The sequence below is a fragment of the Toxorhynchites rutilus genome, chromosome 3 (genome assembly GCF_029784135.1).
Source record: "Toxorhynchites rutilus septentrionalis strain SRP chromosome 3, ASM2978413v1, whole genome shotgun sequence".
Classification (NCBI taxonomy): Eukaryota; Metazoa; Arthropoda; class Insecta; order Diptera; family Culicidae; genus Toxorhynchites; species Toxorhynchites rutilus.
The window spans coordinates 325,514,469-325,542,187 of NC_073746.1; the positions used below are offsets into that span (position 1 = coordinate 325,514,469).

Genomic DNA, 27,719 nt, shown 5'->3' on the forward strand with positions numbered 1-27,719 from the left:
TATAGAGAGAATGCCGATGTGGAGACGATCTGGCGTAGAAGTAGCATCCGTACCTCTCACGGTCAACCAGGCTTCCTGTGCGCGCGCATTATTTTCGAGAGACGAGTATTGATTTTCTCTTCCTCACTACCCTTCCATGTGCAAGCGATGAGATCGGGCTTTAGCACGCGAGCTTGAGATTGGCTCTTTCTCTAATATTTCAGGAGGCGATAGAGGATCATATTTGATGAAAAAATCCTACACATATGGTCAATTCTCAACTAGGACAGAGTTGTTGAACTGACTCTAATTTAGAAAATACGCTACTTAGAATATTTTTGCTGCTCATTTGAAAGGTAATAAAATTCTGCGTAGAATGCAGTTGTAAAACATTTAAATTAATAGAACCGAGTAACTTTTAAAGGTAAAGAAGAAACATAAAATTTTGTGTTTTTATGGTTTTTTTTTTTATTAATTTTCCAAAAATGATTGATTAACTGAATTGCTTCTATCAACCAAATTGAAGCTCTCTTTTCTCCTTGTTATCTTCTACTAATTTAAATGTTTCACAACAGAATTTCATGCAAAATTTCCTCAAATGAAAGCAATTGAACCGTGCTAAGCAGCGTACTTTTTGATTTGAAGTCAGTTTAAAGCAAAATAAAAACTCAAGAAAAAGTTCAACTATTCTTTCGTGATTGAGATTTGACCATAAGCGTGGAAGATTTTTTTCAGCAAATATGATCCTCTATTACCTGAAATACTCCGAATCAACTACCCAACAACCAATTTATGAGAAAGTTTTCTCAACAGCTTAAACATTTTTTTGAATTTCAATAGAAAGTTAATTTCTCATAAACATGTTTCAATCGGGCAGCTGATTTTTTGGAAAAAAAATGAACAAATTTTTAAAAAATTGGTGAGGATCAGAGTAGCGGCTGATTAATTTTACGTTGAATTGCTCTCTAGTAAACTGTTCGAATTTTATCAGTGATGTTTTGATAAGGATTTAAGGGGAGGAAAATTAAAGTGCTATACAAATAACACTTCGGGCAAGGTAAGCAAAAAAACAACGAGTCGTGAGTTTTCTGTTTTCATTTTGAAAGCCATCAAAGCAAAATGATCAATAAGCAGTTGAAAAATTAAAAAAAAAATTTTTTTTAGTTGTTTTGTACAAACAATATTCAAATAATTTAACCGTCGGTCGTAGTTCAAACAGAATGAATTTATTTATGTTGTTAAACGACAGATGATGCTAGATCGAACTTTCATCCACGCATTCGCCAGTAACCTCATTTCGTCTAAAGCCATTCGTATCGCAGACGAGCTAGAAATACTTCTTGAATGAGCATAACGACTTATTGAAATACTTCAAATCACACTTGCTCGATCATCAGTTCTGATAAATCATCTACTGGAGAGCACTTGTCTAAATTCAGTGTGCAAGCGATACTCAAAATCATAGGTGTCTTCACAATGACGCGAGAAATTGCGATTCGAAGAAAAAACAATAATCCGGATTTCATCATTGACGCACATCGTTCAAACGACTCTTTTCATGTTCTTCTTCAGAAGCACTAACGTTCCCACCGTTCGCCTTATCATCGTAGTATGTCTTGCATAATTTTAATAGTACTTAGTTGAAATTACTATACCAAACAACACGCCCTGAATGGATTCTGAGTGGCCAGCTCTAGAATGTGTGTGACCACAATGCAAGTCAGAAAAAAATATCCGAACGGATTGCAATCTTGCATTCTGAAATCTGTTCGACTCAGTTCAATCGAGTTAGTTGTGCAAATGTGTTTCGACATAGACAGCATTGAGCTCCGTGTTCCATTTCTGTGAAGCAAAAATGCAAAATAGATATTCGAGAGGAATAAACACGCTTTTTAAATCATTAAATTAATTCTACATATCAAAAATGTGTTCAATGTGAAGAAGCACATTCTCTATATAAATATATATATATATATATATATATATATATATATAAATATAAATATATATATATATATATATATATATATATATATATATATATATATATATATATATATATATATATATATATATATATATATATATATATATATATATATATATATATATATATATATAGGGTTGGGGAAAAATAAATGTCGTATTTCTGATTGAAATTTGACGCTTTATTTAACATATTTAAAATTATCCAATTTAAGTCAAATATGCGCCGTTTTGTTCGCGAACTTGTTGCCATTTAGAAGGCAATTTCATTATCCCCCCTTATCCTTATTTGCAAAAAACTCAGACTGCCAGTTTTCGGAAGCCTCTTTTGAGGCCAACTTAGTATCACCAAGAGCGTTTTGCATGGACCGGAAGATATGATAATCACTTGATAATCGCTTCTGGTCAATCGCCTGCTTCAAACGGTCAAGCTGCTCACAGTAGATAACCGAGTTAAGGGTCTGGCCATAGTTGAGCAGCTCATAGTGGATGATTCCCTTCGAATCCCACCAAACACACATCATGCCCGTCAATCCGGGCTTGGCAATGGTTTGGGCCGGCTCACCGCGCTTCGACCACGACTTTTTTCGCTTAAGGTTATCGTGCGTGATCCACTTTTCATCCCCAGTCACCATCTTCTTCAAAAATGGGTGGAGTTCGTTCCGTCGTGGCCAGTTCCAATCGAGCAAGTGCTTACATGCCGGTCTACTTGAATGATTTCAACGATTTTATCGTTTTCCATGACGATTGGCCTACCAGTACGGGGTGGTACGAGGTGTATCTTCGACAGCCACTACACCAGAACGAAATCGATCAAACCAACTCTGTGCAGTGCGAATCGTTACAGTATAGGGTCCATAAACTACACGATTTTGTTCGGCCGCCTTCGTTGCAGTTTTACCTCGCAGGTAGTAAAAACGTAAAATATGGCGAATTTCCTGCTTGGTGGACTCCATCTTTGACGCGCTATAACATGAGACTGAAAAGGACAATCACAACACTGTCAAAACGACACTTGTAGCACAGATTGTCGTCTTCAAATAGCCGTATGGTATGACTCGATGCGATAAGAACAACACAAGATATGTTCAAGCGTTGCCACATATTGACAATATACGACATTCCTTTTCCCCCAACCCAGTATTTAACGAAAATTGTGACGATGACGATCTGACGATGATTTTATGTTATGTATAAAGTTATGGTTGAAATGCAAGGAAATTTATAAACAAAAACTAGAAGTGGGTTATATCTTTGATATAACTGCAAGGTGGGCGTAGAACTAACGTTGACTTAGCAATCAAAAAGTAACAAGCATATAAATCTTAGACGTTTCATCTTGCGAATACAGTGATTATCATACCACTTCGTTTAGCCGGAAAAGAACTATTGACGTTCAAAGGGGGAATCGATTCCTCCTCGGAAATATCCAGCGCAAATAGTACCCAGTCCCCAAGCCCCGACAATTGGAATCATCGTTGATCCGGAGCAGGATTATTAACGCTCGAGAAGGAATGGATTCCTCCTCGGAATTACACAGCGAAAATAAGACCCCCTTCCCAACAATTCCAACTTCCCAGTAACGACGATCGATTGCAGCATTCGTAAACAAATAATTTTATAACGCTGCTTTTATAAATGTGATTTCTTCGACATGTAATATAATATCCACTTTGATCATATTCACTACACCGTATCATACCATATCAAATCCATAGTCAATACGAGTACAAAAGTACCCACTGCTTGCATCTAATTTGCTATGCCAATTTCCCCTGGCTCCATGGTTTTGAAGTGAACATCCATCTATTTCAGCGATCGTACCTCAATCGTTGCGCAATTATAACTGAGTGGATTTCCGAGCGGCACTTGCTTGTATACCGATTAGTGTGATTTCAATAGCCTGTTTTGAAAATAATTTTAGGGCTATTGAAACAAATTTTTGGATCAAAAAGTAACAGGCATATAACGCGTAGACATTTTATCTCTAGAATGAATTGTTTATCATACTATTTCGTTCAGTTGTTCAGGAGGTTTAACGCTCAAAATCTCGGTCTCCGGCGTAACGCTTTCGTTTTCGAAAGTTTGAACTTACACCTCAGTCTAGAAATGAAAGACGTAGTCCTACGTCAAAAAGTTAAGTTAGGGTTAGGACCAGCCGGGTGCTATAAGCGTGGAAACACACTAGACGGCTCTCCCGCGCGATTCTCGCAATGACAAGTCGCAGCAGGAGCTCGATGAAAAACACATTCAGCGGCTTTCGACGGCTTCACTAGCGGCCATTATCATATTTTTATAGACGGATGCAAGACGAGTCTATGGTACAAGGTACAACTGTTTGGACAGTAAGCGGATTAGAGGGGAGGTATATAAAGACAGAATGGTGGAAAACGGAAGAGGGATGTTTACCTGAGCGAGAGGGAGAAAGAAGTTGATCGCACACGTCTGAAATATTGCATTTCTCGATAATTTGGGTAGTATTCGAGAATCCGCAGCTACATGACCGCAGAGTGATTTTCACGTATTGGCTCACCGATAGTACATTAACTATTACCTTGCTTCATGTGCACCGCATAAACACTAATACTATCACAAAACCGTTGCGGCGCATCATCTCATTCGAGCCACCGCAGAGAATGAGGAACCTTACAACAGTGACTTTAGAACCGGCCGTACCCGCTCCGCCTTGTGTGTTTTATCTCATTCACATTCCATTATCGAGGCCCCGCGGCGGTCTGTCATTGCAAAATCCGCGCGGGGAAGCCGTCCAGTGTGTTCTTACGCTAATTGATGCTAGGATCGTTAGCAAAATCTCAAGCAGAACTGTCAGTGGGATACCCAATTCATGTGAAAACAAACATAGTGGTGTACGATTTCGAGTTTGAGCCACTGTACGTCAAAATTGTAAACAACATTCGAGAAACAAAAACAGCTGTTTTTATTTCGCCGGCACTTAGCAAAACGATGAAGTTTTCATTTGTGAATTATATTTCCTTGTTCAGAGAATGCTACAATAGCCGCCAGTATGTGTGCATCAATTGCGGAAACCCAGTTCCGGAACTTTACAGGAAGATAAGTGCCACAGTTTTGAAAATTACTGAATGCGTAGGTTACATCAGTCCACTGTCGGAATGGTTCTAAACTAATATTGTATCAATTACAGGATAAATGCCACAACCCAGCGGATAAATACATCGAATTCGAGGTTCTCATTATTCTGATTGATCTCGTTCTGCTATCCAAAGCAGCATATCGGCATATTCTGTACAATTCCGATTGTAAAAATCTGTGGAAAATTGGTGTCATACAGATCCTACTGGAAGCGTACTGTCTTTGGACAGAGACATTTAGCAAATTCACTAATGTGCGATACCAATCGAAACATGTTGACCCATTCCTTGCGGAGAAGGGTTTCTATGTGTCGTCCCTACATATATTCATTGGTAAGACTCAAAGCATAAATTTTTAAAATTTTTAGAAAAAACATGTCTCATTTACAGGAACTGTTCTTCTCTACACATTTGTTTATCTGCTGACGAGGCTATTCCACCGGATGGACATTGGAATGGCTGCTGGAAAAACCTACCCTCTTGCACTATTGCAGGGAGTCATACTGGCAAGCATTAGCAAATTTTTCTTCATTCCCATCATAATATGGAAACAAAACGCCACTGACTCGGGAATGGCCATCCATATTTTGCTTGTGGTGATCTACTTCGTGATTTCCTTAATCCAAATTCATTCCGTGATCAGCAGCTGCTCGTGGACTAAATCGGCTGTCATCGTGCTGTTGGCGTTTTTAATAAAAACTTACTTTCTCACGGAGATCAGCTTAGTTCTGAATGGTTTGATGTGAATTTGTAGATTTTTTATTGCACATATTTATCACAAATTCTTTTTATCTCGGTTAATGTGTCACTGAAATTAAGCAGTGACATCTTCTCATCCATTTGATTGTGAATTTCGAAGAGCTCATTGCCTTCTTCGGATGCCTTTGGACCTATAACTATGGTAATCGGATATCCTGTCTTTTTAGCTTCCATCAGCCGCTTTCCTATGGTAGTGTTTGTTCGGTCGTCGATCAAGATGTCGGACCTTAGGTCGGGCAATCTACCTAGTTCAGAAATAAGTTTTTCCGCCCAATGAGCAACGAGTGCTTCTTCCTTGCTTCCGCTTTTAGGAGGTATTAAACAAACTTTAAACGGAGCCAATGCAAACGGCCATCGAATATCCTTTTCACTGGAGAGAACTTCTACACCGGCTGCTATCAGACGAGTGATACCGACTCCATAGCAACCCATTTGAAGTGTGCCTGGTTTCCCGTGTGGCTTCATAAATTTGGCTCCCAACACTTTACTGTACTTATCCTCGAGTATAAATGCATGTGCTACTTCAATACCTGAATGCCTCACAATATTTTCATGACCACAACGGTCACATTTATTGTCACCTTGGAACAGTTCCTGGTTGCATCTCATCCCACATGTATCACAACAAATCAGTTGATCCTCCCCAACCTCACTGAGAAAGTGATACTCGTGAGAAACCGATCCGCCCATGACTCCGGAATCTCCACTCACCTTCACATAAGGCACTCCAATAGCCTCGAACAGCTTTACGTACGCTTCACCGACTTCTTCATACGTACGCCGAGCTTCAGCCAATCCGACATCGAACGTGTATAAATCTTTCATGACAAACTCTTTCGATCGCATCAATCCAAAGCGAGGCCTCAGTTCATCCCGAAATTTGGAGGATATTTGGTATAGTCTGAGTGGACACTGCCGGTAGGATACCGGGGAAACCGCTGCTAGCAGTGCCGTTATGCTTTCTTCGTGGGTCTGTCCAATTCAAAAATAAAAGAAATAAGAGAAAATCAAAACAAAAACTGAACACCTACCGGACCCAGGATTTGTCTTTTCCCATGTCGGTCGGTGGTCTGCATTAGTTCGGCCCCCGCGCTTTCAAGTCGACCGCTTTTGTGCCATAAGTCGGCTGAGGTCAGTATTGGCAGTGTGAGCTTCTCCGCGTCGACATATCGCTGCATATAGAGGTCAACCAATTCGACTGCCTTTTGCAGTGAGCGCTGCAGGAGTGGCAACAGGTAGAAGGTTCCATTGCCGGCTTGACGGATGAGGCCTTGCTCTAGCATAAGCTGTTGAAATCAAAGTGTGTATTCTCCAGGACATGTTTCGCGGTTTGTACGCGAATCTCACCTTCTGGCTTTTAGATGTAACGTCTTGATTCTTGATGACCGCATTTTTTGGTACTACCAACGATGGTTGGAATATTTTCGAAAGTTTGAACATTTTAAGAACTTTCGCTAGTATACTTAATTCATTATTCAACTTTGAAATGCCTGCCGCGCTTGAAAGATAGGTACAAAATAAAATGAATGATAAATGTTAGTGAATGGAATATTTGTTTACATAGCTCGACGTGGTTCACTGTTTATAGGATTTTATAGAATGACGTAAAAGGTGGGCGCCATAAGTTACGCTACATAAGCTTTCCGATCTATATTTAATCTTCACACTCTCTGAAAAACGTGGTATATACTTATGCGTTATCCCATAAGGGGGAGAGAAAAAAAAACTTTATTTCACTTTTCACTAATTTATAATGCACTACTGACGTCTTGTCAGCTTGAGAATCAAATTCAGACTAACTTATCCCTGCCGTACCTACTACCTAGCTGGCTAGCAGGGCACATCCGTCCAATTGCTGCGTCAGCGTTTCCGTTCGTCGCCGTTGGTCGGTGTGCGGTTTCAACTGTCCTGCTGGGTCAGGGAAACTGCATCCGTTTCGCTGTCAGCAAGATTGTCCACGCTGCTGCCAGGAATGCCACGTCGGCTTCTTCGTCGGTGCTGTTGTCACGTTAAAACAGGAGAAGAGCCCACGGGCCTTATTCCCGTATCCACTTAAGGTGGCCGTACACTGTTTGCCCGGAGGTCAAATATTTGATATTTTTTGACAGATAAGGTTTGATTTGATATTTGTACAAACACTATTTTGTTTGCCACTCTTCAATTTTAAACAGTAGTAAACAATATCAAACACCGAACATGGAAAAAAATCAACTGAAATATCCAAGGTAACCTAACCATGTACCGACAGGTTCGAAGAACAGACTGAAAAAATATTTTAGGCATCCAATAATTGAATATTTGCTTGTCGTGTTTTGTGTAGAATATATTTGATCAGTACACGTTGACCAAATTTTATCTGTCAAAAAGAGTCAAATATTTGGCTTCGGTCAAAAAGTGTATGAGCACCCTTACACTTACGTTTCCACTACGCTTACATCTCACTTCACTTTTTTGCGTTTCCACCGATCGTGAAGTGTAAAAATGAACTTCGTGTAGAATGTGGAGTGGATACCAAAATGACCCTGTGTTCATTTCCGATGTCGTTTCTAATGGCGCGTTTACATTTGGGAGATCTATAGATGTAGATGGATTTAATCACACGAAACTAGATGTAAACGGGTGAGAATATATATGATACACTTCTTCGAGGTATAAAGAACCACTATGAATAGAATAAATTCAGGCATATGTAAACGCTGGTGAATTTCTCTTTGGTGAGAAATCACTAAAGTTGGATGCAGTTTTACTTCAGGTGAATAAACTCACCGAAAATATGAATATATTCAGTATATAAGTTCGCGTTAGTGTAAACGGTTGATGCGATTTCTATAAATCTCATCCTATTTTTTCACATGAATATATCACTATTCTATACCTACCATAATAGAAACGTCAGTTGTATTTTGTTTTGTTTATCCTCGAGTTGTGTCGATACACCCAGAAAATGGATTACTAAAAAAAGCTTCCAAATCTTTTGTAATTCGAACAGTAGAATGTACATATTTTCTGTAAATATTACCAATCGTTTGTAAAATGAATGTCAGATGCAATACACATCCCTACCAACGATTGATTCATTTTACGTCGCGGTGTTAGTAACTTTTACGATTGTCATTACTGGCAACCGCGAAGAAAATAAATTTATTAGCCTAATTACCGAGTTGTTAATTGAGTTGCAAGGCACTCCTTTCCGATATTGATTTCATCACAGAAGAAGGTCGTATTAACTCAGATTCGGGATAGGTAAGTAATATTAGTGAAAATCAATTCAATTTATGTTCTTTAATTAATCTTTATACATATTGTATAGCAATGATTTGTGCTCGTCTGCTGCGGGAGAATGCGAAGACATTACTTCAATAAAGGGTGTGTCACATCAAATTGCATCACGGAAAAAACGCTGTAGAAATTCGCCCAGTAGACCGATCCTTTTGAAAATTTTAGACAGTAAAATAAAAACAATTAAACAACTTTTGGCATTTTCTTTTTATTCATACTTCGAGCCCAAGCCCGTATGCTCGTACCTTCCTCTTCACCCCGTCCATAAGGTTCTGTACAACGTCAAGTTGAAGTTTTTTTTTGAACAGAAATCCATTTTCTCTTGAAGTCCGCCTCCGATTTGACAACTTTTGGGTTCTTCCGGAGGGCCTGCTTCATAATCGCCCAATATTTCTCTATTGGGCGAAGCTCCGGCGCGTTGGGCGGGTTCATTTCCTTTGGCACGAAGTGTAGAGTCTGGGCCGTTTGTAACGTAGAATAAAAAACGCGTCTACTCTTGAACGTGAACGTATAAAGACTATTTTATTCTTTGTGGATCAAGGTGTTAACAAAAGAGGTATGCCTAATAATATAGTCAAAGGTCTATCAGATTCAGGTGTGGTAAAATCAAGATTAATACAAGATTATAATTAACAACATATGATGGACACTACATTCCTCACTTTCTTCAAACTAAACAAGGTTATTTACTTTATAATCACTCAGATATAGTGGTTGTTTAAAATCCCTCTTTGGACGAGATTTTGCTCCATTACTAACTTTTGAAGTGATGTCCGGTAGATCGTTGTTCTCATTAGCCTTATCAACTCCTGACTGGTTCGATACGCCATTTCCGAATTGAATGTCTCTAGCGTTTGAAGTGATGTCCGGTAGATCGTTGTTCTCATTCGACTCATCAACACCTGTCTTGTTTGATGCGCCTACTTCGGATGGAGTATCTCTGGAATTTGATAAATTCAACTCCCGGTGATTATTTGGGTTCGGTGCTTCTGGCTCGTTCGCGATGGGTTTTTCATCTGAAACGAGCTTTTTAAGGTGTGATACGTTGCGGTTAATAATTTTCCCACTCTCCTTCGATTTCAAGGTCACATTTGAGCCATTACGCGAAATAACAGTGAATTCTTCAGGGTGAAATGGTGTAGACAATTTATTTTCTTTTTGTATGCGTTTCGTTATCACTATGTCATCTTTCTCTATATCGTTTTGTTTTGCCATGCGCCGATGGTCTGCATACTCCGCTCCCTTCATCTTCTGCACGCGGTCACGATCTTGAATCTCCTCAAGAACTTTTGGACATTTCATCAGTAATCCGGGTAATTTATCTTTAAGTTTCCTCCCGAACATTAGGATTGATGGAGCAATGCCTGTAGTCGAATGCGGTGTAGAATTATGCATTAGCACAAATGTTCTAAGATCCCACTGCCAATCGGATCCCAATGTTTCTTGGCTTATCTTCAGTCTCTTGCCAATGGAACGATTCAATCTTTCCACTTCTCCGTTGGCTTGAGGCCAGTAGGGCGTTGTTTTTCTGTGGTCAATGTCAAACTGTCTGCAAAACTCTTGAAATTCGGTGCTGATGAATTGGGGTCCATTATCGGATTTGATGGATTCTGGCATACCGAAACGACAAAACGTTTCATGAAGAGCCTTTACCGTCAGGGTAGCTGTGATTTGACGCATAATAATTACTTCTGTGAAGCGACTAAAATAGTCTACGATGACCAGTAAGTTATGACCGGAGGGTAATGGACCAACGAAATCTACGGCTAGATCAATCCATGCTTTGTCTGGCATTTTTGTTCGGACCAAAGGTTCTGGTGGGTTCGGTGCTGCGACAAGAGTACACTTCTTGCAACTCTTAACATACAGTTCCATCTCCATGTCCATACGCGGCCACCAAACCTTCTGCCGAAGTCTTCTTTTCATAACCACTATCCCCGGGTGTGCTTCATGGGCAATGTCTAGAATTCGTGTCCTCAACTGTACAGGAATGACTAATCGATCGCCTCTCAATAGTAAATTGTCGACTCGGCAAAGTTCCGATGCAAATGGTTTATAATCATTAGAAATTTCGTTCCATACTCCAGTTTCTAAACAGTGTAACACGTTTTGAAGCACGATGTCCTTCAGTGATTCTTCTCCAACTTCTTTAACAGATACGGCATGTGGGATTCCAGTTAGTGCCAATTGTAGAATGCAGGCTTCATCCGAGGTGTTGAAACCTACTGGTTCCAATACCGACAACCTGGAGAGTGCGTCCGCCAAGTTATTAGCTCCAGGTTCATAGGCAACATCGAAACTGTACGTTTGCAAACGTAAAACCCAACGTTCGATCCTGGCACATGGTTTAGATCTTTCTTGGAACAAAAATAGCAATGGTTTACAGTCGGTTATCAATTTGAATCGTTTTCCTAGTAGATACAACTGGAATCTATCCACCGCCCATACCAAAGATAATGCCTCCTTTTCTGTTTGAAAATATTTTTGTTCGGTTTCTGTTAAAGCTTTGCTCGCGAAGGATATAATTCTTTTGTGACCTTCGGAGGTTTGTTGCAACAACACAGCTCCCAATCCAGTGGGACTTGCGTCAGAAATGACAATACAGAGGTCCTTTGGGTCGTAATATCCGAGGAAATCTGTTTCGGTTATCGCTTTCTTGATCTCCTCAAACGCATATAAATGTTGTGACTTCCAATCAAATTTTACACCGGCACGTAGTAAGTTTCGAAGTGGTTCTGTTTTATCTGCTAGTGAAGGAATAAACCTTCCCACATATGTTACTAACCCAAGAAAGCTACGCAGCTCGGAAATGTTCTTTGGTGCTCGAAATTGTTTAATGGCAGCAATTCTGCTTTCCGTCGGTCGGATTCCAGAACTAGACAACTCATGTCCCACGAATTCTATTTTAGGGACATTGAAAACACATTTATTTTCATTCAATAGGATTCCGTATTGTTGCAGACGAGACAAAAGATCTTTTAATCTTTCATCGTGTTCTTTTTGAGTTCGACCTGTGACCATTACATCGTCCAAATAAATAACAACTCCTTCCAAACCAGCAACGATGGACTCCATCACCTTTTGGAATAGCTCTGGTGCGCAGCTAATACCAAACATTAGTCATTTGTATCTGTACAATCCCTGTTTCGTAATGAAGGTTGTGATGTCTCTTGAACGCTCAGAAATTTCAACCTGGTGATACGCCTCGCGTATGTCTAATTTGGAGAACCGGGTTGCCCCCTTGATACTACCGAACAGTTCCTCAACTATCGGTAACGGATGTGTTTCTCTTAAGACTGCCTGATTGGCCCTACGCATATCGACACAAAGACGAATCTCACCATTATCTTTCAAAACGGGTACGATAGGCGAGACCCACGCTGATGGATGATGGACACGTTCGATTATATCCTGATCAAGAAGGTACTGGAGTTTTGCTGCAACTTTTTCTTCTAGAGCAAAAGGTGCTCGTCGGTAAGCTTGCTGAATCGGTTTGACGTTAGGGTCTACAGGGATTTCCACGAGGACTCCTTTGATCTTAGGAAACGACGTCGATGTTTCTTGCAATGATCCCACATTGTATCCAATCTTAAGCACTTTGAGCTTTTTAGCTGTTTCATCGCCTAAAAGATTCTGCATTCCATTTTCCGCGATATAGAACGTTGCTTCCACCTTGTTATCGACTGCTTCTATCTCGGCTACAAATTTTCCAATCATGGTCAGTGGAGTCGTTGAGCCATAGGCCTTGAACTTGCGGTCCACTCGAGAACTGAACCTCAGTTTTGCTTCGTGTCTTTGCAGCATTTCCCATGTACGAACATCGATGATATTTGCCGCCGCCCCGGAGTCAATTGTCATGATGGTTTCGACACCGCCCACTTTAAAACGGAATACATTTTCCCCCATAACGAAACAAATCTGTTGTTCCTTATCCGATTCATCGACATTTCTGTAGTTGTTTTGTAACCCGCTAGCTTCGTTCACTGTCTTGATGCGTTTTGCTAGAACCGAATCTTGAGGAGGATCCTCGTTTACTCTTTTTGTGCACCACTTGGCAAAATGGCCTACTACTCGACATTTACGACATTGTGCCTCTCGTGCAACGCAAACTGCAGAGCCTTTGCGGTGCCCACGACGGCCGCAAGCAAAGCAAATTCTGTCATCGGTATTTTGTTGATAATTTCCGGCAGATCTTGAAGTCGGTTGGATCCTAGAGTAACTATAGTCACCATTTCCTTCCAGTCTGTATCGAGGTTGTTCGTAGGGGTTCGTTCGCCGAAACTGTCCTTGAGAATTGAATCGGAAATTGGACAAGCGACGTTCGGTAGGCTGGTACGATGCTCTCCAATGTTGTGGCGGTTTTTGGTTTACCTTGTTCACGGTGGATGTTGTCCTAACTTCCACCTCCTTTTGAGCCAGTTCCTTACATTGTTGTTCGACGTCTTCTAATGTTTTCCCGATAGCCACCACTTCACTAAGAGATCGATCTTTTTCCAAGATTTTCTTGCGGAGTGCTGAAGAGAGACATTTTTCAGCAATTTGATCGATGATCATGCTTTCCATCACCGAACTCCCTTCCTGGTCAAAATCACACCGACCAGCCTGAACACGAAGCTTCATCACAAAGTCTCCAAACCGCTCTCCTGGTTGTTGTGAAATCTGGCGAAAAACATGTCTCTCGTACGTGCGTCGTTGGCATGGCTGAAAATGAGAATCTAGGTGCTGTACAGCTACATCATAGAATGGTGGGTCAGGTGTAACATGTGGAACGTCATGAACTCCAGGCAAATTATCAAAAATGTCCTGTAAGTCTGATCCTCCTAGGTGCAACAATTGATCCCGTTTCTCACGTTGACCTGTTATTCCACTGGCAGCTAGATAGTACTCCAGGCTGCGCTTCCATTTACGCCACTCGGTAGCCAACTGAGATTGATCTACCTTAGTATCAAATTGCTTGATCGGTCTGAATGAATCCATCTATATATAGGAATTTTCAAAATAAGTAACTTCTGTTCCCAAATATCATAAAATTTCGCTGTTTTGTCTACATAAGTGCATTATTTGTTCAGTATCCGTTTGTTAAATTCATGCTAATATCGCTGACAAAATCTAAACAATTGCTTGTAGTAATTTCATACCCTACTCTGCTCTGAACAAGCAATTTTTTTGTAAAAGTTCTGTTCAAGATCGAGATCATTTATTATTACATACTTCTGTCGGATGACCACAGTATAGTGACAAACTTTCACTCTTTATAAAATCAATCAACACGTTATTATTTACTGTATTCATCGATAAGCCTAATATTTATCATATCGCAGAAGCCCTTTTTTTTAATTTTGGAAAAATTTCAAATTTTGCAAACCCAAAACTCATTTTCAAATTCACCAGCTTCCCGTCAAAACTTTATTAGTATCAGACCTACAACTCCATTTGTATTTGGTCCTTTTCAACCTCTTAAAATGTCCTTATTAAACAACTTTGCTATTGTGACTTCCTTTCAGATTTTATCAATCTTATTCCTATCATTGTCCTCTGATCAATTGAAAGGTATATAAAACTAACTCAGGAATCTAGGAATCAGTTCACTTCATTTTCATTCTTGCTATTTATCAAATGAGAATCCAGCTTCCGGCTCTTGACTCATTTCAATGACAATCATCTATTTACATTGCACTAAAATCATGTAAATCCAGAGCTTGGCTCATTCCATCTTCATTATTTTTTTTTAAATGAGAATCCAGCTCCCGGCTCTTGACTCACTTAAATGATAATTACCAATTAACATTTCAACTAAATCAGATGAATTATTATTGCTTCTTTATCAAATGAGAATCCAGCTCTCGGCTCTTGACTCACTTCAATGACAATTATCTATTTACATTGCACTAAAATCATGTAAATCCAGAGCTTGGCTCATTCCATTATCATTTTTTTTATTAAATGAGAATCCAGCTCTCGGCTCTTGACTCACTTCAATGATCATTACCAATAAACATTCCAATTAAAATCAGATGAATCTAGAACTCAGCTCATTTCACCTTTTCTTGCTTTATCAAATGAGAATCCAGCTCTCGGCTCATGACTCAATTAAAGATCTCGGCTATCAATTAAAATTTTCGATCCGACCAATAATGCCTGGTGAATCTGGATCTCATTTCCTTTCACCATTTTTTTACTTCTATTTCGCCTCAGTCATGCCATGTTAAAGGCAATCAGTTGACTTACCTTGGCTTTTGACTCACTGCTTCCCCGTGATACATAAACACGGTTCGACTAACGACTAAACATCTTTACCTAAGATGCTTCCAATAATTATTGCATCATGCTGCTAAAATTGTTCATCGTCGATTCACTCCCTTCATCATGTTAAAAATATCCAGGTAGATAACATTTTCTAATCACATCCAACTGCGGCATGAAAAAAAACGGTACATCCATAATCATCACCAAATTTTGTTCCCACACATGCTCATTTTTGTCGAATCTAACCTCAACTCCACTTTCCAGATCTTTCCTAGAGTTCTACAATCAATCACCACAGTAACGCAAGGTCCATAGCTTCATTCGCTCTAATATAAACTTGAATTTTCACTCTGGATTTGTCCACCATGTAGTAATGCTTTTACTCGTCACTTTCAATTTATCCTTTATCGTATAATTTGATTTTTCTCTATTTCCGATAATCATGGTGATGACTCCATTTTGTTTTCTCTATTTCTTCCATTTACCACCAATTTTCAACACCATACCAAATAATGCACTCCGGAGACAATTTCTGATTGATTCAATACTTACTCCAACTGAAACCTTATTCGTGTAAATATAAATATCAAAATATCAGCGGTTTACGCTGCTCGTCAATACGTTTTCAAAAATTTCCACGACAGATGAAAAAATTTCTCCTCGTTCGCCAATGTAGAGTCTGGGCCGTTTGTAACGTAGAATAAAAAACGCGTCTACTCTTGAACGTGAACGTATAAAGACTATTTTATTCTTTGTGGATCAAGGTGTTAACAAAAGAGGTATGCCTAATAATATAGTCAAAGGTCTATCAGATTCAGGTGTGGTAAAATCAAGATTAATACAAGATTATAATTAACAACATATGATGGACACTACACGAAGGTGACCCCGTTAGCTTCGTACCACTCCAACACGTCCTTTGAATAGTGGCACGAAGCGAGATCCGGCCAGAAGATGGTCGGGCCCTCGTGCTGCTTCAATAGTGGTAGTAAGCGCTTCTGTAGGCACTCCTTAAGGTAAACCTGCCCGTTTACCGTGCCGGTTATCACGAAGGGGGCGCTCCGCTTTCCGCAAGAGCAGATCGCTTGCCACAGCATGTACTTTTTGGCAAACTTGGATAGTTTCTGCTTGCGAATCTCCTCCGGAACGCTGAATTTGTCCTCTGCGGAGAAGAACAACAGGCCCGACAGCTGACGAAAGTCCGCTTTGACGTAGGTTTCGTCGTCCATTACCAGGCAATGCGGCTTCGTCAGCATTTCGGTGTACAGCTTCCGGGCTCGCGTCTTCCCCACCATGTTTTGCCTTTCGTCGCGGTTAGGAGCCTTCTGAACCTTGTATGTACGCAGGCCCTCCCGCTGCTTGGTCCGCTGGACGAATGAACTTGACAAATTCAGCTTATTGGCGACATCCAGGACCGAACTTCTCGGATCACGTCTAAACTGCTTAACTACGCGCTTGTGATCTTTTTCACTGACGGAGCATCCATTTTTGCCGTTCTTCACCTTCCGGTCGATGGTTAGGTTCTCGAAGTATCGTTTTAGTACTCTGCTGACCGTGGATTGGACGATTCCCAGCATCTTACCGATGTTCCGATGTGACAACTCCGGATTCTCGAAATGAGTGCACTGGATTAATTCACGACGCTCTTTTTCGTTCGACGACATTTTTCCAAATTTACGAAAAATTGACAGTGAAGCATGGCCAACGTGATCTATACACTCTTATCTGATTATAAGCGAAAGCTGAAGATATAATTCCTAAAAATTGAATTTCTACAGCGTTTTCTCCGTGATGCAATTTGATGTGACACACCCTTTAGTAAGGAATCTGGGTACTTCGATACACAAAAACGAGCCCTGTCGAGTCCTTGTTCTACCTGTTGGATTCGGTCAAGGACAACTTCATAAACGTTTTGCAGACGTTTGTGATCGGTGGTTCAATCAATTAGATGTTTTCCGGATTCGTCACGACGCAGGTTCCGTATCCTGCGCGTCAAGTCAATGTTGCAACGGGGCATAAAGCTAGCTTCACTTAATGCCATCTGGGTTTTGTCAGTTTCATGATATCTCCCGAATGTGTTTGGCTGAGAAGTAATTACAAGCTGGTCCTGGGAGAGGGTAATGGTGAGAATTGAGTAGTCTGTCGTAGCTATTCATAGTAAAAACTGTGTATTTTTTCTTAATTTGTAGCCATCGAAGCAGGATCAGATGTCGATAGTTTAGATAGTTCAATAAATATTTTAAATAGTTCAGATAGTTCAATAAATGAATAAAGATGCATACAAAAGCTCAATAAATTTATAACAATATATGCATAAAGGTATATATATATGCATAAACCGACTGCTTATACTGGGTTGTAATGGCCGATTTGACATCATATCGTGTAATATGTACGAAGAATTCGTATTGCAAACATTTATTAAATATTGATAATATTTACCAAAAAGCTCGTCATATATACCAACTTTTCGGGAGAGTGTATGACTGTTTACACAAAAGAGAGCGTGAAGTGTAAATCAGAATAATATCGGTGGATGAACTCGGTGTATTGATAATTAATTCTACCAAATGTTTACAGTGGCGTGTATTCCGGAATAAGGTTGTACTCACTACACATGGTTTTCACGTGTAGTGTATTCGGGAATAAGGCCCTATATATAGTTATGGACATCACCATCACCCTACAAATGCAACATCAACAACAACGGTGAGTTTATTCACCTGAAGTAAAACTGCATCCAACATTAGAGATTTCTCACCAAAGAGAAATTCACCAGCGTTTACATATGCCTGAATTTATTCTATTCATAGTGGTTATATATACCTCGAAGAAGTGTATCATATATATTCTCACCCGTTTACATCTATTTTCGTGTGAATAAATCCATCTACAGCTATAGATCTCCCAAATGTAAACGCGCCATTAGAAACGACATCGGAAATGAACACAGAGTCATTTTGGTATCCACTCTACATTCTACACGAAGTTCATTTTTTACACTTCACGATCGGTGGAAACGCAAAAAAGTGAAGTGAGATGTAAGCGTAGTGGAAACGTAAGTGTAAGTGGATACGGGAATAAGGCCCATTATGATTTTTTTGGTAAATATTAACAATTTACCCAGCAAACATTGAATCACATTACTTAGCGTATTTTAATTGTGCTGACCATATAGTTCCGGACTAAAAACGGGACACGTAAGCAAAAAGACCAAAACCCATTTTTTTTTAAGAATTTTATTGAGTTAACCGAGTATAAAACCAAACAATTAAACATTTTTATACAGCCATTTCATGTCAAACCAATATAGGGGTTCTCAGATTTCGTTGAATGTAAAAGATGCCCAATACGCAAACTCGGTTGATGCGAAGGAATAAACCTTGCGAATCTGGATTGGCACTAGAAAAAGTGTCGAGTGAATTACTCTTGTTCCTGGAACAAACTGAATTGACAACCTTCGCACTAATTCCCTATGGAACGAGCCACGAACGGAAGCCACTCAGAGTTACTTCTTTCAACAAATTGAACTGACTGCCTTCGCACTAATTCCGTACGGAACGAGCAATGAACGGGAGCTGATTAATCTATCAAATATAAACTAAGCGGGAGGATCAACGAGTACAAGATCTTCACGAACTCCGAGCGCAAATTATACAACTATTGCTGCGGGCGTTGGGAAACTTGAATCTGAAGAACTCTCGTCAGTCGATTCAATTGGAGGTTTTGGACTTAAATCGTACGGCACGATTTCAAAGACTATCTGCTTTATTCAGAGAACCTTGGGTTTTTATACAATTTTTTGTGTCCTAATTCTAGCCTAAATTTAAATCTAACGTGTGAAAGAAAGAGACAACTATAAACGTTCTTGCTCCTTTGCATATAAGTTCTTTACCTATCGCTTATCTGTGATTCAACACATTCAACTTCTGGCTAAAGCTTATCTAAGATTCGTAACTGCATTCTAAGGGCAACGGAACCTAGCGCGATAAGAAATGTGTGCGATCGGTTTGGTCCCTTTTCTTTCAGTATTTTATTGCACTGGGTTTTATTGCAACCGCTCCCGATAGTTGAAATTGTTATTTTAGGATCGTACACACGGTTCGCTTTCATCGTGTAATGGAAATATAAAGAGTAAACTATGTTACACTATAGAAATTCATTTTCCATTTCTGAGGATATTTGCACCCAACGATTTGCAACTGGCAAGAATTATTAGTACTACCATCACCGTATTTTATCAATTTTAACTACTTTAGTTGTTGTGTATTCATCAAATAACATGTTTGCATTCATCTGGAAAAGAAAGTTTTTACTAATGCTACTTTCAATGGTCGGTTAGGAATTAACCCATTAACGACCAAGCCGTAAAAATTATTTTTTTTGTGAAATCCATTGGTCTAATTTTGATTATTGGCACCTTGGAAACCCTAATGTACAAGAATTATTTTTTTCCCATCTTCCATTTTCCGGAAAATGACTGTTCGAAAAATCGAACATTGGCCGAAACCTGCACTTTTTTTTCGCAAGTACAAACACACTGCCAACAAAAAGTCTCTTCAATTAACAAATATACGACATTCATAAATGCTTCAATTTTACATTCCTAGACGAACAAGCGCAGGAAGATAAGAGTCTTCAAAGAAAAAACCTGAATTCATCCACCTACGGAGATATGAGACCTATCAAATTTTGACTTATTACCGGCAAGCTTTTTTTTTCAAACGAAAACTATTGCTTTTTTATCGTGTTCCTGGTAGAGAAATGTCAACGCTTAATAATCGTTGCTTTCCTATAATCCAATTCCCGAAAAATCAAACAATTTCAAAAACTTGCAAAGTATAAATACGCTGCGGAAAAACAGTTTATTTTAATAACTAAATATACGTCATCAATGTTACAGATTATCGTAATAGTAAGACTTTATTCATGGATTTTATCAAAGCACTTGATATGGTAATGTTTGTTGCATTTTTTACAAAGATAATATGTTGGTTTGCCACAGCTTCTCCACTGACAGCGACGTACTTTTAATTCGGGATGCCTTATAATAAGGTGTCCTCCGCTAATACGGGGAATGTTATTGGGGACAAAATCTTCAACCTCCTTTTCCTCGTCGCTCGTAGTTGGATCACCAGTCAGTAACAGCGCTTGAGTAATCAATACTCTGAATTCCTTCTGATGCAAGGAAGTTTCGCCTCTGTGTTTCGCTACAAAACAGTGCAATTTCCACGAATTTACGACTGCAGAATTCAACGCATTTATCCATAGAGGCCAGTACCATTTTTTTGAACGAATGTTGATCCGATAGTTCTGCGCAGCATTGTCGTGCAAATCTACGCCACCCATATTTTTATTATAGTTATACAACACATGTGGCTGCTGCACGGTAACAAGTTCGCCGGCACTTTTACCCTGCACTCCTTTGCGCCAACGTTTAACAGAATGAGTTGGTTTAATTTGATCAAAGTTTGTAGCGATTGTTACTTCCTTGTTGTCCTGCCATCGACAGAATACGATTTTGTTGCAATCGTCGAGCTGACAATGATATTGACCTTTCGGAAGCTCTTTTCCTGTCTTGAGCAATGCACCTCCAACACGGTTCGATCGAACGGTACCTGATGCTGCGATTTTCAGTTCTGTTAGGATCAACATCAACAGGTAGCTTGTAAAAAAATTGTCAAAGTAGATGACATATCTAGTAGGGTGCTCAACTCGTCCAAGCAACCGCAACACAACATCGGCCCCTAAGCCCACTGTCCTGTTGTAGTTGTCACTTGCGCCACAGTATGGCATGAATTGATAGAGGTATCCTTCTGTTGAGCATAGACACCATACTTTATAACCGAACCTTATCGGTTTTCCTTTTATGTACATTTTGCAGGAATGTCTACCGAAGTATGGTACCATCTGCTCATCTATGGACAAATTATCACTGAAAACGCCAAACTGCATGAATTTTTGATTCATTACTTCAAAAAACGAACGAAGCTAATTGAAAGAAAAAAAAATTAATAGACTTTCAACAAGTGCAATTTTTTTACCTTAGCCATTTTATCCATCTTATTCAGGTTGTAATTGTCTGAAAAGTGAATGAACTTTTTTATCTCGCGAAACTTATTCCTGGACATGCACTGCTTAACAATAGGAACTCCCAAGGAAGGTTCATTGGACCAATAATCGTTAACATTGGGGAGGGTGTGGTATCCAGATAACAGCAGTATTCCAATGAATCTTTTCAAGGTTATGATGTCGAGTAGAAAAGTGGAATTTTGCTGGCCAGCATATCGATTTGTCTCCCGTACAATAAGTGATATGACTTCATCATCAAACAGTTTGAGAAAGAGTTGTAACGGTGATAAATCTTTGATTGTATCGAACAACTCTTGTTGTTTATTAGCCAGAGGTTCGTTATTAGGCGAAACAGAGTATTCAATTTTATCCGTTGTAAGACTTTTCCAATGGGGTTCCGGAAATGCACTCAATGGCTTATAGCCAATCTCCAACACTTGCTGTTTTGTTTGAGACAAGGTCTGTGTTTCACTACCTCTCTTACGTGAAGTGGAGGGCAGAGCCATCTTGCCTGAGAAATGTTTATCTTGAGCGGCAGCTTTGTGTGCATGATCTTGTGGAGTCGTCAATTCAGCAATGTCATCGATACTACCAAAAGTTTCGATCTCGAAAGTTCCTGCTACAGCATTGAGGGTAGGGATGTTGTCATTCTGTTGAATTGAATCGTCATTAAGGTTTTCCTCATCGGTGAGATCGCCCACCTGATCCGGCGGAAGAATATTTACACCGGCAATCTCACTAGAAGCATCATTCCACGTACTGATGATTTCCTCCAGCTCCTCCACGCACGAAATTCTGCGGACCGCCATCACCTAAGGTTATACGGACAAAAGTGTAGCTTTCCGACAATATTTGTTAAAATAATTGATACTTACAAACATTCACAATTGAAAACGCAAAATTGAATGAAAAAAAACCTTCCGTCTTCCAATGTAAACAAACCAGAATGCGCTGCGGAGGTTAGATGTGTTGGTATTGATTCAGTAGAAAAAAAATGTTCGTTATGGCCAACGTTCGATTTTTCGAACACTCAATTTCCTCGGCTGTTTTTTTTCCTGTAGGAGGCCCAATCGTATGATTTTTGCCCTACATCACAATATGTGTTCTTTTATCAAAGTAATGCTGTAGAAAAAATTACATATTTTTGTTATTTATTGGGTTTTTCTATTGAAATTGAAAACACCTTCCGGACATACTTGCATTAAATCGAATTCATTGCCCAATAAAGCTATTCAAAATTAAATGAAATTGATGGTAAGTGGTAGCCAACAAGTTAAGCTATCTTTTGGTGCAAAAACATTACCATATTGTTGCTTTCCGAAGACAAGAAAAATTATCAAAGTTGCTGTTCGATTTTTCGAACGCTTGGCACAAAATGGGTTAACTTCAATAAAATTCAATTATACTGTTGTGTGTTTACTAGACTAACTTTTCATTTTTCAATATACTCCAACACAGTATCGCAAAATTATTCACAGTTAAAAAAGATTTCGTTCACTGTGTTTCATCTGAATCAACTAAACTTTGCTCCTTAATAGTCAGAAATACTTCTTTCCTTTAATGTTGAAGAGTTTTATTTTTAAAAAATCGTTTATTTTTACAGGTTCTGTTGTATAAATTTGATGAAGTCAAATTCTAAATCTATTTTCAATTCTAAATTATATTTACAATTTGCTTATTCTACGGATAATAGGATGAAGGGGAGGAATAAAGGGGAGGGGACATAAGGAGATTTGGACACTTTTGATGTTTACACACGGAGATCGATAGTTCAGAGGAAAAAATAGATTCGGTCTAACCTAGTAAACATATCCCGCACCTGCACAATGGGTTCTTTCCCTCGGGCCCGAAGAGAGTTTACTAAATTCAATCTGGGATACACCTAACACGACATGCTCAATGTCGTGATAACCTTCATCACAAACGCAGGTATTGTTCCCGGTAAGATTGATACGAAATAACAGCACGTCTAAGCGTGGGTTTAGACTAGTGATATATTCGTGTGAAGAAATATGATGAGATTTACAGAAATCGCATCAACTGTTTACACTAGCGCGAACTTATATAATGAATACATTCATATTTTTGGTGAATTTATTCACCTGAAGTAGAACTGCATCCAACTTCAGTGATTTCTCACCAGTAAGAAATTCACCAGCGTTTACATATGCATGAATGTATTCTATTCATCCTATACATTTATACCTCGGAGAAATGTATCGTATATATTCTCACCCGTTTACATCTATTTTCGGGTGAATAAATCCATCTATAGCTATAGATCTCCCTAATGTAAACCCGCCATAACGAACAGTGATTGGATATAAGTCGGGAGAAGTTGCGAATGAAGTCCGACTAAGGCTAAGGTGACACTGGATGCGGAAAAGTAGTCGTACGAATTGTATGCAATAGTGAAAGTTGAAAATAGTTGAGTTGTATTTGTGTGGTTACATTGCTTCCCCCTTGTTTCGTTCGAATTCGCCAGCTTCTACCGAACAAAATTGTTTGTTTCTCTTCGTCAGTTATCGTACAATCAAAATTTCGTGCGTACTCCGAGTCAATGTCACCTTAGCTTAAATTACAGATATTTGAACCATGGTTTCAGACTAACTTTGGGGATAATCGAGTTGAAGACAATTTGACGCTAGTGAGAATTTTAATAAAATCCTCAAAATTAACGGCAATATCAGTGAAAGATACATCGTCTCTTTCAACACGACAACTAAATGTTGGTGATCTTTCAACCAACTGATGTCTCTGGTTGAAAGCAATTATAGTTTTAAGCATCGGTTTTCAGTTAAATCCGTAGTACAACAGGAAACTTTTCTCGTGAAAGAAAATAAGAGCGCAATCCTTCAAAAATACTAGGAATCCTCTCGTTAGAAGGTCCAAGAGAAAGGAATCGTGTGTTACCCTGCTCAAGTAATTTAGCACCATGTTCAACGACGAAATAACAAAAACTCGTCAATTTTTCCAACGTGTAAATATGAATATCTTTATAAAGTTTTACAACGGTGCTTTCAATATCGATTGCATGTTGAAGACAGTTGTGTGAAATCTCAACGAATTCAACAATGTAAATCCCAATTCATTCATCAGATATTCATTCGATTAAAATTATTGAAAATAATGATATTGGAATATTAAGGAATATGAGAATTTTCTGTATACTCAAAATATGGTACAAATCGATAAAAATATGGGACAATCAAAATCGGTCGAAAAAACGGTACTGTCCCGTTAAAAACGGTACGTTTGGTCAGCCTAGTTTTAATTCGCATATAAAGTGGATTCAAATCAAAATCGTATATAATGTCGTTCAAAGCATACATTGTGTACATCTAAAATCGCATAAGATGCAAAAACCTCGCTACATATTAAATCTCATCTCATTACATACTGTGAAAAATCGTTCAACAGTAAATCATATTAGATCGTAATTGAGGCCATATTCCATTATATTAGGAATTTGATATATCAAGATTCGCGGTGTCGTATTTTTTTTATCCCATTTGTTTATTTCAGGCTCATTAGCATATTAGCTGTAACAGAGCCGAATTTTTATCGTGTACATGTCACATGGTTATCATATCAATAATTAGCACATTACACAGTTGCCATTTCTCGGCGTAAAGAGAATTCCTTCTATACCATTGCATATAGTACATTTACACAATAGCCATTTAGGCGTAAGAGTTTTTTCCTTCTGTTCTTCCATTATCCAGTTAGACCGGACAGCGGAGACAGTTGATTGATCATTGGTTGAGTTATTTATAGAACAGCAGCCCGATGTGTCTTGCAGAGCAGAGCAGTTGTATGGATGAATCGATCTTATTTCGACCGTGGATCGATCTCCATCGCTGATGATTGTTGCGTGGACGTGGTTATTCTGTAATAACACAAAGATGGTCAATGAGGGTCCTGAGTTTTGAACTCATGATCGATCACTTACTAAGCGAACGCGCAACCAATGTGGCTACGGAGACCCCCTGGTGTCGTATGTACAGTGTCGATTTCTGGTGGTGATTGGTGATTTAGAGAGGCAAATTAATCTGTACCATATCATCAGGCCCGAAAACAAATGGATAGAATCTGAGTGTATAAAACTGCATATTGTGGTACTAGGATGATCGTTATACCGATATACGACTTAATCCATCAGTGATATAGAAAATTGTGTTTTTGCATTTTATACGATTTCGGTTAAACATGAACCTTCCTAGAATTGATATTTTATATGATTGTAATTTGATACGAATTTATATGCGGCTTAGCATGTGCAATAGTTATACGATTTAATGTTTGCTGGGTTGGCTCTGTAATGCGAACGTTGAATATTTATTTTTCTCTTACGTTATCTGCGTTATCTTGCCATCATATTTGAGAATAATAGGAGCTCTACTGTATATTGTTTATTTTATCATCAAACCTTTCTATACGACCACTCGCGCATATGAACATTGAATTAATTGAAACAATCACGTTCTAGATAGATGAAATCATTGCAAAAATTTATTCAGGCACATCCTGAAGTGTCAGCTTCAACTGGTTGACGATCTTTCTATAATAATCGAGCTGCTTTTGCAGCTCACATTTTTCTTGTTGAGATTGATCTACCAGACACTCTATCTCCTGCTTCTCGGCAACATACTGAGCTTTTGGCAGCTGAACATATTCCTCTCCCTTGAAAATAAACTCGTAAATTGATTCGTTCTTCTCCTTGGCTTTAGTATTGGTCTGAATGGATGTTTCGATCAGCGGTGTCTTAGAACTGCTGCTGCTGGCGGGTGACAAAACTGGTTGTGGTGTTTGCGTTGTTCCAGTAGGATTTTCTGCATGCTCTGCGTTACGTTGGGGACTTTTTTTCGCCGGAGATAAGCTCAACGAGGATCTAATTCGTTCCAGTGGCTTTGACGCGTCATTCTCTTCCTCAATCTTAATGGTTTTCTGCATAACTACAATCTTCTCGGAATTTGCCTCAGCAGGCTTAGATGCTTTCTTCAATTTAATCTTCCGTAGAATCAAAGCTTCTGGAGCACTGGTGGTCTTTAGAGGATCAGACTTCGTACTTGGTGAGGACGAGGAAACCACGGTCGAGCGCGCAGCAGTAGGAAATTTTTCAATCTTAAGAAGTTTCGCTTTGGAATGCGTTCCTGGGGATGTAGTCAGTGGTCGTTTAATCACAACGGTTCGTTCGTCTGATATTTCCTCTGGTTCTTGGATTTCCTCACTATCCACGTATAATATTTCTGTGTGCATTTCATGTTCCTCTATTTCTAAAAGAAAATACGTTAACTAATTTGAGGATTCCTGAAATGCCAATTTATATGCTTACGATCACTGAGAGATTCTTCATCTCGGATGTCCTGTGAAGTACTCTGGACCTGTTCCTGATCCTGATCCTCGTCGCTCACACCATAGGGGTAGGGAACGGCTGTATTTAGCAGCATTTTCCTACGGGAACTGAAGCACATATAAATCCTGGAAAAATGCAGATCGCACATAAACCGTGGCGATGAGTCGACTTTCTCGATTGCTCCGGCCTCGAGCCATTTGTTCGCCCTAACTTCATCCTTTGGGAACTGAAACAGTGTGCGCTCTGGATTCGAAAAACTATTCGTATCGCAATCGCGATAACAACAATATCTCCGCGGACGATTCATTTTGTTGTTGTTTTGGCGTATCAGTTGTATACAGATTTGAGTTTGTTATTGGCTGAACCAAGCATCAGGCAGTGAATGTTTTCCTCACGACAGTGTGTTAATGCAGAACGGCGATATACGATAGTACCAATGATGTACATATAGAGGTGGAGCAGTAGGCGAAGTGTATCTGTATTGGCAAACAAAATATCGTGTCGTAATTATTTGCATTCAATATGGAATGTATATGGAAGAAACAAAACAATGTTGAAAGTACTCACGGTTGCATGATAATTTAGGCCAAAATTCTCATGAAATCATTCAACTGGTTGTTTTTAAACAGATGACAACTATATCGTGGCTTATTTCGATTATTCATGTGGTAAAAAGGTCCAAAGAGCAGTCGTATGCTTAGTTCTCGAAAACAGTAACATTTTGGGTGAAATTTTGATTAATTGGCGATTATTATCTCACAACATACACATCGACACTGAGAGCCTTCGAAAAATCAACTTCATAACGGTAAAATAATGAAACTTCGTTTGTTTCTATGAACGTGGGCTAATGAAAATGCTGCATGGAAATATCACTTTCATCCGTCTTTTTCGACGTGATTTCACAAATATTCACTCCACGCTATCACATT

At 39.1% G+C, this 27,719-nt stretch overlaps 5 protein-coding genes across 8 annotated transcripts; 1 reads left to right on the forward strand and 4 right to left on the reverse strand.

The window, feature by feature from the left end:
• Window positions 1-4,621: 4,621 nt before the first annotated feature.
• On the forward strand, window positions 4,622-5,822 carry LOC129778442 (protein ARV1). The gene is made up of 3 exons (XM_055785336.1): window positions 4,622-5,070; window positions 5,129-5,408; window positions 5,466-5,822. Exons 1-3 carry the CDS (start codon window positions 4,756-4,758, stop codon window positions 5,819-5,821), a joined length of 951 nt encoding a protein of 316 aa, XP_055641311.1. The 5' UTR covers window positions 4,622-4,755; the 3' UTR covers window position 5,822.
• Window positions 5,664-7,548, reverse strand: LOC129778440 (probable proline--tRNA ligase, mitochondrial). Of its 3 annotated transcripts, none has more exons than XM_055785334.1 (4): window positions 7,395-7,429; window positions 7,182-7,324; window positions 6,866-7,120; window positions 5,664-6,806 (listed from the first exon to the last, which is right to left on the reverse strand). In XM_055785334.1, exons 2-4 carry the CDS (start codon window positions 7,272-7,274, stop codon window positions 5,835-5,837), a joined length of 1,320 nt encoding a protein of 439 aa, XP_055641309.1. In that variant the 5' UTR covers window positions 7,275-7,324; window positions 7,395-7,429; the 3' UTR covers window positions 5,664-5,834. The 3 variants fall into 3 exon arrangements, with proteins under 3 accessions (XP_055641309.1, XP_055641308.1, XP_055641307.1); XM_055785333.1 differs by lacking the exon at window positions 7,395-7,429 and adding an exon at window positions 7,525-7,548 and having other exon boundaries at window positions 5,665-6,806; window positions 7,182-7,332; XM_055785332.1 differs by having other exon boundaries at window positions 5,665-6,806; window positions 7,182-7,332; window positions 7,395-7,420.
• Window positions 7,549-12,233: 4,685 nt separating this feature from the next.
• LOC129774545 (uncharacterized) lies at window positions 12,234-14,090 on the reverse strand. Its single transcript, XM_055778304.1, has one exon. The coding sequence runs from the start codon at window positions 14,088-14,090 to the stop codon at window positions 12,234-12,236; it is 1,857 nt and encodes a 618-aa protein (XP_055634279.1).
• Window positions 14,091-17,295: 3,205 nt separating this feature from the next.
• Window positions 17,296-22,240, reverse strand: LOC129774546 (piggyBac transposable element-derived protein 3-like). Its single transcript, XM_055778305.1, has 3 exons — window positions 21,404-22,240; window positions 20,388-21,350; window positions 17,296-17,466 (listed from the first exon to the last, which is right to left on the reverse strand). Exons 1-3 carry the CDS (start codon window positions 22,238-22,240, stop codon window positions 17,296-17,298), a joined length of 1,971 nt encoding a protein of 656 aa, XP_055634280.1.
• A 2,666-nt stretch (window positions 22,241-24,906) lies between these two features.
• LOC129776813 (uncharacterized) lies at window positions 24,907-27,201 on the reverse strand. 2 transcript variants are annotated; one of them, XM_055782680.1, is made up of 3 exons: window positions 26,767-27,201; window positions 25,384-26,701; window positions 24,907-25,320 (listed from the first exon to the last, which is right to left on the reverse strand). In XM_055782680.1, the coding sequence occupies exons 1-2, from the start codon at window positions 27,092-27,094 to the stop codon at window positions 25,944-25,946; spliced, it is 1,086 nt and encodes a 361-aa protein (XP_055638655.1). In that variant the 5' UTR covers window positions 27,095-27,201; the 3' UTR covers window positions 24,907-25,320; window positions 25,384-25,943. The 2 variants fall into 2 exon arrangements, with proteins under 2 accessions (XP_055638655.1, XP_055638654.1); XM_055782679.1 differs by having other exon boundaries at window positions 24,916-25,320; window positions 25,384-26,707.
• Window positions 27,202-27,719: the final 518 nt, after the last annotated feature.